The 12,963-nt window shown below is 39.5% G+C and overlaps 1 protein-coding gene across 4 annotated transcripts in view; it reads left to right on the top strand.

The window, feature by feature from the left end:
- Positions 1 to 12,963, top strand: part of LOC124124834 (putative GPI-anchored protein pfl2) — a 98,390-nt gene that overhangs the window by 53,903 nt on the left and 31,524 nt on the right. For all 4 annotated transcript variants that reach the window (XM_048390560.1, XM_048390562.1, XM_048390561.1 and 1 more), the window contains 6 exons: positions 5,518 to 5,595; positions 6,412 to 6,513; positions 8,124 to 8,201; positions 8,922 to 9,023; positions 10,633 to 10,695; positions 11,397 to 11,498. In XM_048390560.1, the coding sequence (XP_048246517.1) occupies positions 5,518 to 5,595; positions 6,412 to 6,513; positions 8,124 to 8,201; positions 8,922 to 9,023; positions 10,633 to 10,695; positions 11,397 to 11,498 (525 nt within the window). The remainder of the gene's footprint in view (positions 1 to 5,517; positions 5,596 to 6,411; positions 6,514 to 8,123; positions 8,202 to 8,921; positions 9,024 to 10,632; positions 10,696 to 11,396; positions 11,499 to 12,963) is intronic.

Genomic DNA, 12,963 nt, shown 5'->3' with positions numbered 1-12,963 from the left:
TGGTATGTTTTTTTTCAATTTAAGAGTGAAAGACATGCAAGAGGCGGGTGTTTGGCATTTATCAATATACACCAGTCACACAAAACGCATACTGTTGGTCTTCCTGTGCCATGTTCGTCCCATAACGACACCATATCACGAGCCACTGTTCGTAGATTCACGTTGGTTTATGCGTCACGGTATAATGTAGCACAAGCAGCTCGGTAAGCACACTATTTCATCGCTTGCACTTTGCTGCAGTCTGCTAACGGTAGTGGCAGAAACAATGTTGACACTTGTACAAAACACCTCTGCTCAAAATAACAAGAAACACCGAACTTCGGCTATGTTTACATGTTAGCTCTACCACACAATGCACTTGCTGAATGGTTCGAGTCACATGACAAAATTGAAGAAAATTAATATAAAATCTTAAATTTAAAAGTAGTCTTATTGCTGCATGGGTTTATGGGTAACCACACATAGAATGAATAATGAAGTGGGACCTATTTCAATAATAAACTGTGGAGTTAGCTTATTTGGCGTATATGTATTTAGCGGTATGCAACTGGGTGAGAGTGAATTAGCTCCCTTGGCTGGAGCACGTGTAGAGATCTGTTCATGCAATGCCGACGCTTGTCAACATTAAAGTATCATGAAGCCTAAGAAGACTGATGTCTTTATTCGAGAACCCGACATGGTGTCAGAAGTGGGATGTTTTCCTCACGGATAGCCCACTATGAACTCGAATAGCAAAAGTATGTACGTTTGATTACCAAGACTGATCTAGACTCGTATGAACCGAAAGTTTGAAACTGGCGTAAAATGGCTGAGGTTGGAATTAATAACGAAGGGCAAGGACTAGCTCAGTTACAAGTTCCTGTAGTGACGTATAGGGTTTCTCCTCCCGAACAGTTTGATTTTACTAAACCAGAAACGTCGGCGAAATGGTCAAGAAGGTTCGAGCGTTTCAGACAAACGAGCGTTTCAGGTCCAAGTAAATTCTTATCTATCACATGGGGGATGAAGGTGATGACATTTTATCGGCACTTCACTTAACTGTTGAAGAATCTAAGTCATATCAGACTGTGCTGGATAAATTTGAGAGTCATTTTGTAATCTCTCGAAATGTGATATATGAACGTGCAGTCTTCAATAGAAGAGTTCAAGAAGAAGGTGAAACAGCAGATTCCTTTATTAACTCTCTTCACGTATTGGCCCGCCATTGTGAATACGGTGACTTGCATGATGACCTCATCCGAGATCGCATTGTAGTTGGGATCAGAGATACATCACTAAGTGCTAAATTGCAGAGTGACAATAAACTGACTTTAGCTAAAGCTGTCATGTTAGCTCGTCAGAAGGAAATGATCACTAATCAGCAGTCAGAGCTCAGGAAATCAAAGATGTCAAATGCGTCTGTAGATGCTATCATGCCCCGCAAGTTTTCGAAGCAAAACAAGTCTATTAGATACCAGGTCTCAAGAACTCAGAACTCCTACAAGAAAAGGACAAATGAACGACCATGGCGGCCTAAAAGACCTTATTGCATGAAATGTGGTGCTAAACCATCTCACAAATGGAATGAATGTCCAGCACGTGATGCAGAGTGCCATAAGTGCAAGAAAAAAGGACACTATTGTTCAGTCTGCCTTAATAGTAAAAAGGTAGATGAATGTGTGACGGATTTCAACATTGATGGCGATGATGTTGAAGAATGTTTCGTGGGTGAATTGGATGAGCCTGCGTCGAAAAATGGACCATGGATGACAAACATTTCCGTTAACGGAACTTTACTTAGGCTGAAAGTAGATTGTGGGGCCGATGTAACTGCCATTCCGGAACAATCGTATTATCAGCTGAAAGAGGCAACCTTGAAACATACCAACAAACGTTTGTTAGGCCCAGCGAGATCCAGACTGGGAGTGTTAGGAGTTTTCAGCTCGCAGTTAAGGAAAGGTGAGAAACTTACCACCCAGGATATCTACGTTGTGAAAGGTCTAGAACGCCCTCTCCTCGAACGACCTGCAATCAACGCATTAGAACTTATCAAGTTCGTTGACACAGTCACAACTGAAGATGTGGTTGGACAATTTCCCAAAATATTTGAAGGACTTGGTGAGATCCCTGGTGAGTATGACATCCAGTTGAAAGAGGATGCTGAGCCTTTTCACTAAACGCACCAAGACGTGTTGCAATCCCGCTACTTGAAAACGTTAAACAAGAACTTCAGAAAATGCAGGATGCAGCTGTCATTGAGCCTGTCACAGAACCAACCGACTGGTGCTCGGGAATGGTTGTGGTACCCAAGGAAAAAACTGGTGTGCGCATATGTTTAGACCTTACACAGCTGAATAACAGTGTCAAAATGGAAATATTTGCTATGCCATCAGTAGATCACATCTTGAGGCAGATTAAGGATGCAAAGCTCTTCTCTCGTCTTGATGCAAATTCCGGATTCTATCAAATCAAGTTGTCTGAAAAATCGTCAGAACTAACAACCTTCTTTACTCCATTCGGACGCTTTAGATTCCACAGGATGCCGTTTGGAATATCGAGTGCTCCAGAAATATTCCAACGCAAGATGTCACAAATACTTGAAGGCTTGCCAGGTGTCATCTGCCTGATTGATGATATTCTCATCTACGCCACAACACAACAAGAACATGATGAACGTCTGATCAACGTGCTGAAAAGGATCTCTGACAACGGGATCACCCTAAACAAGGCCAAATGTTAATTTGGTAAAACCAAACTTCGTTTCCTGGGACAGATCATCAGTGAAAAAGGCGTCGAAGCAGATCCTCAGAAGCTTAGTGCGATCGACAACATGAAACCACCAAATGATCTAATTGAGTTGAGGAGATTCCTTGGCATGGTAAACCAGATGTCCAAATTCTCAAGTTCTCTGGCAGAGAACACAAAGCCTCTGAGGGACCTCCTGCACAAGGACAGTGCTTTCCTGTGGGGAGAAGCTCAACAGATATCGTTTGACAGGATTAAGTCACAGCTATGTCAATCTCCTACATTGGCGATGTATGACCCTGTGAAAGAAACAAGCATTTCAGCGGATGCATCAAGCTATGGCATAGGAGCTGAGCTAAAGCAGCAACAGGAAGATGAGTCATGGCGTCCTGTGATGTTTGCTTCAAGATCGCTGTCGGAGACAGAACAGCGATATGCCCAGATTGAAAAAGAAGCATTGGCCATAACCTGGGCAACAGAACGCTTCAATGACTTTGTTCTCGGCAAACACTTTCAAGTGGAAACGAATCACAAGCCATTAGTGGCAATCCAGGGATCCAAGTGCCTCAACTACCTAGACTACAGCGGTTTAGGATGCGACTGATGAGATACAGCTACATAGTTTTTCACACCCCTGGAAGAACTTGACTGTAGCTGACACCCTCTCCAGAGCTCCAGTGGAGGAAATACCACTGAGAACAGAAAATAAACTGGAAGAGGAAACTGAAATGTATGTGGAAATGGTTATCAGTCACTTACCAGCTTCAGATGCAAAACTGCATCAAATCGCAACAGAGCAGCATTTTGAATATTCTAGGATCTTCAGTTTCGTCCAAAATGGATGGCTTGCATATCACTCTCTACAGGGGGAGGAAAAGAGGTTATACAGGTTTCGGAACAACCTGACAGTAGTGAACGGCTTACTTCTCAAGGAAATGATGGAACAAATCCACGCAGCTCGTCAAGGGATACGAAAGTGCAGGGAACGAGCACAGACATCGTTGTGGTGGCCAGGACTGAGCACTGAGTTAAAGTCGGTCGTTGAGAATTGCAAGGTATGTCCGAAATACAGACCAAACCGGAAAGAGCCTCTGCTGCCCACATCCTTACCTGAAAGGCCTTGGCAGAAAGTAGGGACCGATTTGTTCGAACTGAACAAAACCATGTATCGGATTGTGGTCGATTACTTCTCCAGATATGCTGAAATAGCTAAGCTGTCCTCGACAACCTCAACTAGCATCATCAACAATCTGAAGTCGATATTCTCAAAACATGGAATACCGGAAACAGTTATTTCTGACAACGGGCCTCAGTATGCATCAGTAGAATTTTGAGAGTTCGCCAGCAAGTACAACTTCAGTCACGTGACCAGCAGTCCGTTGTACGCACAGCGTGCGGTGCAATCATGTAAAAACATTTTGCAGAAAGCTGAAGACCCTCATCTTGCTATGTTGGAATATAGAACAACCCTTCTCTGCCGAAACATCCGATTCAGTTACAGCCGACAAGAGTTCACCACGAGCACTTTAAAGACCTCGACTCAAAACAGAAGTTGGCGACAAAACACAACCATGATCTACGTCACAGAGTGAAAACACTCCCACAGTTGAATCCAGGCGACTCTGTCTGGTTGAACAAATCCGAGAGCAAAGTTGTTCGGAAAGCAGATACCCCCAGATCCTACATCGTGAACACACCAAATGGGGAAGTACGGAGAAACCGATCAGATCCATGCAAGATTCCAACACCGGAAACCTCACGAGACAAAGTTTGTGACTCTGAGGTCAACCGAAATACGGACTGCAACATCACACCCCACTGTCCACCAGGAACACCAAACAGACAAACAGACACTAAAACCAGAGTTGGAAGAATTTCCAGACCTCCCAAGAGACTTGATCTCTGATGAGACTTTGTAGTGAAATGTTGAGGTGTTGATCAATCCAGTTTTATTGTTTTAGTTTAGTGTTCAACAATGTGAATGTAACAAGGTTAAACAGTTATGTTGAATCATTGACCTTTATTCATTTGCTCTTTAGAAAAGACTCTTTTGTCAAAAGTATTGTTTGTGAGAATGAATATTTGACAGATGAAATTGTTAACTTAGTTTAGCAATACTCTAATATGTCATTCAGATTCACAAGTTATTTTCTGGTTTGTAACAATAGGCTTACCAAGGACTTTAATAGCTCAGAAAGGAGGGGTGTGGAGTTAGCTTATTTGGCGTATATGTATTTAGCGGTATGCAACTGGGTGAGAGTGAATTAGCTGCCTTGGCTGGAGGACGTGTAGAGATCTGTACATGCAATGCCGACGCTTGTCAACATTAAAGTATCATGAAGCCTAAGAAGACTGATGTCTTTATTCGAGAACCCAACATAAACAACCCATTTTAGTGGCGTTGTGTTGTGTTTGAAACGTAAATATGCCTCTTGACGTAAGGGTGCAGGCAATTAGATGGATCAGCCCGTCAGTTAGCCCCGTTCTTGGATTTTAGGGCGCCGCTCATTACAGGATTCTTTTTAAACCCATCTCTAATGAAACAGAAGGAAAGCCTTAATTTCAGCACGTAAGAAAAGTAATCCAGTTTGCTGTACCCCCTTGTATATTGTAAGAAAGAATAGTTTTTCCCTGAGCTATTATAACGTCAAAGCACTCGGCCACAATTTCACTCGTGCTTAAACTGTAATAGTACATGGTAAAACAATTCATATTAAACTGTACATGGGGATAGAGCAAACTTTATTTCTTCAATAGAGCTGTATTTTCATGACATCAATTGTTCTGTTTCAGATGCCCTTACTTTAGCAACAACGACCTTAGCAACAACCACCTTAGCAACAACCACTTTAGCAACAACAACACTTCAACGTAAGTGGTATGAATTAATATGCAGTCGACTATGGTAAAGTTAACCAACAATGTTTAAGTAGGAAATTTAAGTGCTTCTGAATTTGTCAGCATGTATTTCCCAATAGCTTTGTTTTGTTTGTTGTTTAACGCCACACTCAGCAATATTCAGTACCAGACAATCCAGTGATTGATATCATGAGCATCGATCCACACAATTGGTTGGTTGGTTGGTTTGTTGTTTAACGCGGCACTCAGCAATATACCAGCTATACGACGGCGGTCTGTAAATAATCGAGTCTGGACATGACAATCCAGTGATAGATGTCGTGAGCATCAACCCACGCAATTTGGACACAATGACATGATTCAACCAAGTCAGCGAGCCTGGTCACTGGATCCTTTTAGTCGCCTCTTACAACAAGCATAGTCATCTTTTACGACAAGCATGGGTTGCTGAAGAACTATTCCGGCCCGGGTCTTGTTATGTTGAAAAACACAATAATAAAACCCAGCATGAAAATGAAAGTCCCATGAATCTTACAAAAGTTTTGATGAGCATTCTTCAGGCACGGTAGTGCATATAAAAATACAGGGCTTTTGTCTTTTTCCTCACATTCCCAAGAAGGTTCATACTGACATTCATTATTAAGCCTGTTGTAGTGATGGCACTTTTTGAAAAGGGAGTCATCCGTAAACTTAAGAACAGATGATTTAATGTCTTGTTTTGTGAAAAAGTGTACATTCTTAACACATTAGTGAGAAAATATGAAAAGGACATTTCCGCCAAAGAACGAGAAAACAGATCTATTTCCATTGATGAACATTTTCTTTCAGCCTGCACTGATACCGGAATCTCATGTATTGTCACTAGTAACTGTAACTCCTTTGGAATTATTTCTGGTCGCCAGTGTCCAAGTGGTCAGGTTTGCTGTGCCGGTGAGTATTCTGACCTTGTTTGACCTCAAAACATGGGCATTCTTCCCAGGGCATGATCTATTTTCTATTCAACGCAAAGGAAGTTTGATGGTGAGAAGAAATAGATGTAGGAATTGAATTTCCATTATTAGTTTGTTTTTTTTATGATCCTGTGATTAAGGTATTGTGAATAATTTGATAGGAAAGCTAAACGATCTATACAAATATGTAGAATACCTGTGAATACCTGCTCCTTAGTGTTCGAACTGTCAAGGAAGTCATTTTGAGAACTTCCAAAGACTGATTGTCATTATACAGTAATTTGTTTTAAAATATAATGAAATTTGCCATATTTCTAGTTTGTATGTATAAACCTGTCTATATTTGTTCTTTGTTTTAACTTCTTTGATAGTCATTTCGAAGTTGGAGTACTAAGTAAGGATAAGAATTTTTGGATGAACAACTTCTTTATTACAATTTAAGAGCGACGTTTTCGGTGAAGGTTCACTTGCTTGATAACGGTGTTAGAACCTACACTGAAACGTCGCTCTTAAATTGTAATAAAGAAGTTGTTCATCCATAAATTCTTATCCTTACTTCGTTCTTTATGTTGGCCGTATTGTGGATTCTAAGCATAGGTTATGTGTCAGCTGGTATGTTTTTTAATTTAAGAGTGAAAGACATGTCTGAGGCGAGTTTTCGTGCCCTACAAATTATGTATGCCTCTCAGGACAAAGGAATAAGCAATCCTTAAAAAGATTCATAACCACATGTACACTTGTTGCTCAGCATACGACATTTAGCAATATACACCAGTTAAACAAAACGGCTACTGTTGCTCTTCCTATGCAATGTTCGTCCTATGCTGACACTGGTCGTCAATTCACGTTGGTTTACACGTTACGTTATCATGTAGCACAAGCAGCTCGGTAAGCACACTATTTCATTGTTTACAGTTGCTGCACTCTGCTAACAATAGTGGCGGAAACAATGTTGACACTTGTACAAAACACCTCTGCTCCGAATAAACAGCAACACTGAACTTCGGCTATGTTTACGTGATAGCTCGACCATACAATGCACTTGTAGAATGGTTCGAGTCACATGATAAAATTGAAGCAAATTAATATAAAAACTTAATTATTTTTTTTATTGCTGCATGGGTTTATGGATAATCACACATTGAATGAATAATGAAGTGGGACCTATTTCAATAATAAAAAAACTATTTTAGCGGTGTTGTGTTGTGCTTAAAACGTAAATATGCCTCTTGACGTAAGGGTGCAGGCATTTAGATGAAACAGCCCGTCAGTTAGCCCTGTTCGTGGATTTTAGGGCGCCGCTCATTACAGGATTCTTTTTAAACCCATCTCTAATAAAACACAAGATGAGGCTTAATTTCAGCATCTTAGAAACATAATAAAGTTTGCTCTACCCCTTTGTATATTGTAAAAAAGAATAGTTTTGCCTTGAGCTATTATGGCGTCAAAGCACTCGGGCGTAAGTGCACTGGTGCTTCAAATGTAAAAGTACACGCCAAACCTATTCATATTAAACTGTACATGGGGATAGAGCAAACTTTATTTCTTCAATAGAGCTGTATTTTCATGACATCAATTGTTCTGTTTCAGATGCCCTTACTTTAGCAACAACGACCTTAGCAACAACGACCTTAGCAACAACCACTTTAGCAACAACAACACTTCAACGTAAGTGGTATGAATTAATATGCAGTCGACTATGGTCAAGTCCACCGACTATGTTTAAGTAGGAAATTCAGGCGCTTCTGAATTTGTCAGCATGTATTTCCCAATAGATTTGTTTTGTTTCTTGTTTAACGCGGCACTCAGCAATATACCAGCTATACGCCGGCGGTCTGTAAATAATCGAGTCTGGACGTGACAATCCAGTGATTGATGTCGTGAGCATCAACCCACGCAATTTGGACACAATGACATGATTCAACCAAGTCAGCGAGCCTGGTCACTGGATCCTTTTAGTCGCCTCTTACAACAAGCATAGTCATCTTTTACGACAAGCATGGGTTGCTGAAGAACTATTCCGGCCCGGGTCTTGTTATGTTGAAAAACATAATAATAAAACCCAGCATGAAAATGAAAGTCCCATGAATCTTACAAAAGTTTTGATGAGCATTCTTCAGGCACGGTAGTGCATATAAAAATACAGGGCTTTTGTCTTTTTCCTCACATTCCCAAGAAGGTTCATACTGACATTCATTATTAAGCCTGTTGTAGTGATGGCACTTTTTGAAAAGGGAGTCATCCATAACCTTAAGAACAGATGATTTAATGTCTTGTTTTGTGAAAAAGTGTACATTCTTAACACATTAGTGAGAAAATATGAAAAGGACATTTCCGCCAAAGAACGAGAAAACAGATCTATTTCCATTGATGAACATTTTCTTTCAGCCTGCACTGATACCGGAATCTCATGTATTGTCACTAGTAACTGTAACTCCTTTGGAATTATTTCTGGTCGCCAGTGTCCAAGTGGTCAGGTTTGCTGTGTCGGTGAGTATTCTGACCTTGTTTGACCTCAACATGGGCATTCTTCCCAGGGCATGATCTATTTTCTATTCAACGCAAAGGAAGGTTGATGGTGAGAAGAAATAGATGTAGGAATTGAATTTCCATTATTAGTTTTTTTTTTTTTTGATCCTGTGATTAAGGTATTGTGAATAATTTGACAGGAAAGCTAAACGATCTATACAAATATGTAGAATACCTGTGAATACCTGCTCCTTAGTGTTCGAACTGTCAAGGAAGTCATTTTGAGAACTTCCAAAGACTGATTGTCATTATACAGTAATTTGTTTTAAAATATAATGAAATTTGCCATATTTCTAGTTTGTATGTATAAACCTGTCTATATTTGTTCTTTGTTTTAACTTCTTTGATAGTCATTTCGAAGTTGGAGTACTAAGTAAGGATAAGAATTTTTGGATGAACAACTTCTTTATTACAATTTAAGAGCGACGTTTTCGGTGAAGGTTCACTTGCTTGATAACGGTGTTAGAACCTACACCGAAACGTCGCTCTTAAATTGTAATAAAGAAGTTGTTCATCCATAAATTCTTATCCTTACTTCGTTCTTTATGTTGGCCGTATTGTGGATTCTAAGCATAGGTTATGTGTCAGCTGGTATGTTTTTTAATTTAAGAGTGAAAGACATGTCTGAGGTGAGTTTTCGTGCCCTACAAATTATGTATGCCTCTCAGGACAAAGGAATAAGCAATCCTTAAAAAGATTCATAACCACATGTACACTTGTTGCTCAGCATACGACATTTAACATATATACACCAGTTAAACAAAATGGCTACTGTTGCTCTTCCTATGCAATGTTCGTCCTATGCTGACACTGGTCGTCAATTCACGTTGGTTTACACGTTACGTTATCATGTAGAACAAGCAGCTCGGTAAGCACACTATTTCATTGTTTACAGTTGCTGCACTCTGCTAACATTAGTGGCGGAAACAATGTTGACACTTGTACCAAACACCTCTGCTCCGAATAAAACGCAACACTGAACTTCAGCTATGTTTACGTGATAGCTCGACCATACAATGCACTTGTAGAATGGTTCGAGTCACATGATAAAATTGAAGCAAATTAATATAAAAACTTAATTATTTTTTTTATTGCTGCATGGGTTTATGGATAATCACACATTGAATGAATAATGAAGTGGGACCTATTTCAATAATAAAAAAACTATTTTAGCGGTGTTGTGTTGTGCTTAAAACGTAAATATGCCTCTTGACGTAAGGGTGCAGGCATTTAGATGAAACAGCCCGTCAGTAAGCCCTGTTCGTGGATTTTAGGGCGCCGCTCATTACAGGATTCTTTTTAAACCCATCTCTAATAAAACACAAGATGAGGCTTAATTTCAGCATCTTAGAAACATAATAAAGTTTGCTCTACCCCTTTGTATATTGTAAAAAAGAATAGTTTTGCCTTGAGCTATTATGGCGTCAAAGCACTCGGGCGTAAGTGCACTGGTGCTTCAAATGTAAAAGTACACGCCAAACCTACTCATATTAAACTGTACATGGGGATAGAGCAAACTTTATTTCTTCAATAGAGCTGTATTTTCATGACATCAATTGTTCTGTTTCAGATGCCCTTACTTTAGCAACAACGACCTTAGCAACAACGACTTTAGCAACAACAACACTTCAACGTAAGTGGTATGAATTAATATGCAGTCGACTATGTTTAAGTAGGAAATTCAGGCGCTTCTGAATTTGTCAGCATGTATTTCCCAATAGATTTGTTTTGTTTCTTGTTTAACTCGGCACTCAGCAATATACCAGCTATACGACGGCGGTCTGTAAATAATCGAGTCTGGACGTGACAATCCAGTGATTGATGTCGTGAGCATCAACCCATGCAATTTGGACACAATGACATGATTCAACCAAGTCAGCGAGCCTGGTCACTGGATCCTTTTAGTCGCCTCTTACAACAAGCATAGTCATCTTTTACGACAAGCATGGGTTGCTGAAGAACTATTCCGGCTCGGGTCTTGTTATGTTGAAAAACATAATAATAAAACCCAGCATGAAAATGAAAGTCCCATGAATCTTACAAAAGTTTTGATGAGCATTCTTCAGGCACGGTAGTGCATATAAAAATACAGGGCTTTTGTCTTTTTCCTCACATTCCAAAGAAGGTTCATACTGACATTCATTATTAAGCCTGTTGTAGTGATGGCACTTTTTGAAAAGGGAGTCATCCATAAACTTAAGGACAGATGATTTAATGTCTTGATTTGTGAAAAAGTGTACATTCTTAACACATTAGTGAGAAAATATGAAAAGGACATTTCCGCCAAAGAACGAGAAAACAGATCTATTTCCATTGATGAACATTTTCTTTCAGCCTGCACTGATACCGGAATCTCATGTATTGTCACTAGTAACTGTAACTCCTTTGGAATTATTTCTGGTCGCCAGTGTCCAAGTGGTCAGGTTTGCTGTGTCGGTGAGTATTCTGACCTTGTTTGACCTCAAAACATGGGCATTCTTCCCAGGGCATGATCTATTTTCTATTCAACGCAAAGGAAGGTTGATGGTGAGAAGAAATAGATGTAGGAATTGAATTTCCATTATGAGATTTGTTTTTTTTATGATCCTGTGATTAAGGTATTGTGAATAATTTGATAGGAAAGCTAAACGATCTATACAAATATGTAGAATACCTGTGAATACCTGCTCCTTAGTGTTCGAACTGTCAAGGAAGTCATTTTGAGAACTTCCAAAGACTGATTGTCATTATACAGTAATTTGTTTTAAAATATAATGAAATTTGCCATATTTCTAGTTTGTATGTATAAACCTGTCTATATTTGTTCTTTGTTTTAACTTCTTTGATAGTCATTTCGAAGTTGGAGTACTAAGTAAGGATAAGAATTTTTGGATGAACAACTTCTTTATTACAATTTAAGAGCGACTTTCGGTGAAGGTTCACTTGCTTGATAACGGTGTTAGAACCTACACCGAAACGTGGCTCTTAAATTGTAATAAAGAAGTTGTTCATCCATAAATTCTTATCCTTACTTCGTTCTTCGTTACTTCTGTTGGCCGTATTGTGCATTCTAAGCATAGGTTATGTGTCAGCTGGTATGTTTTTTAATTTAAGAGTGAAAGACATGTCTGAGGCGAGTTTTCGTGCCCTACAAATTATGTATGCCTCTCAGGACAAAGGAATAAGCAATCCTTAAAAAGATTCATAACCACATGTACACTTGTTGCTCAGCATACGACATTTAGCAATATACACCAGTTAAACAAAACGGCTACTGTTGCTCTTCCTATGCAATGTTCGTCCTATGCTGACACTGGTCGTCAATTCACGTTGGTTTACACGTTACGTTATCATATAGCACAAGCAGCTCGGTAAGCACACTATTTCATTGTTTGCAGTTGCTGCACTCTGCTAACAATAGTGGCGGAAACAATGTTGACACTTGTACAAAACACCTCTGCTCCGAATAAACAGCAACACTGAACTTCGGCTATGTTTACGTGATAGCTCGACCATACAATGCACTTGTAGAATGGTTCGAGTCACATGATAAAATTGAAGAAAATTAATATAAAAACTTAATTTTTTTTTTTATTGCTGCATGGGTTTATGGATAATCACCCATTGAATGAATAATGAAGTGGGACCTATTTGAAAAATAAAAAACCTATTTTAGTGGTGTTGTGTTGTGCTTAAAACGTAAATATGCCTCTTGACGTAAGGGTGCAGGCAATTAGATGAAACAGCCCGTCAGTTAGCCCTGTTCGTGGATTTTAGGGCGCCGCTCATTACAGGATTCTTTTTAAACCCATCTCTAATAAAACGCAAGATGAGGCTTAATTTCAGCATCTTAGAAACATAATAAAGTTTGCTCTACCCCTTTGTATATTGTAAAAAAGAATAGTTTTGCCTTGAGCTATTA

This window comes from Haliotis rufescens, unplaced genomic scaffold, assembly GCF_023055435.1.
Source record: "Haliotis rufescens isolate VD_foot unplaced genomic scaffold, xgHalRufe1.0.p SCAF_9, whole genome shotgun sequence".
In the NCBI taxonomy this organism is placed as follows: domain Eukaryota; kingdom Metazoa; phylum Mollusca; class Gastropoda; order Lepetellida; family Haliotidae; genus Haliotis; species Haliotis rufescens.
The sequence above is the reverse complement of the archived record's forward strand: the minus strand, read 5'-3'. Positions and strand labels throughout refer to the sequence as shown.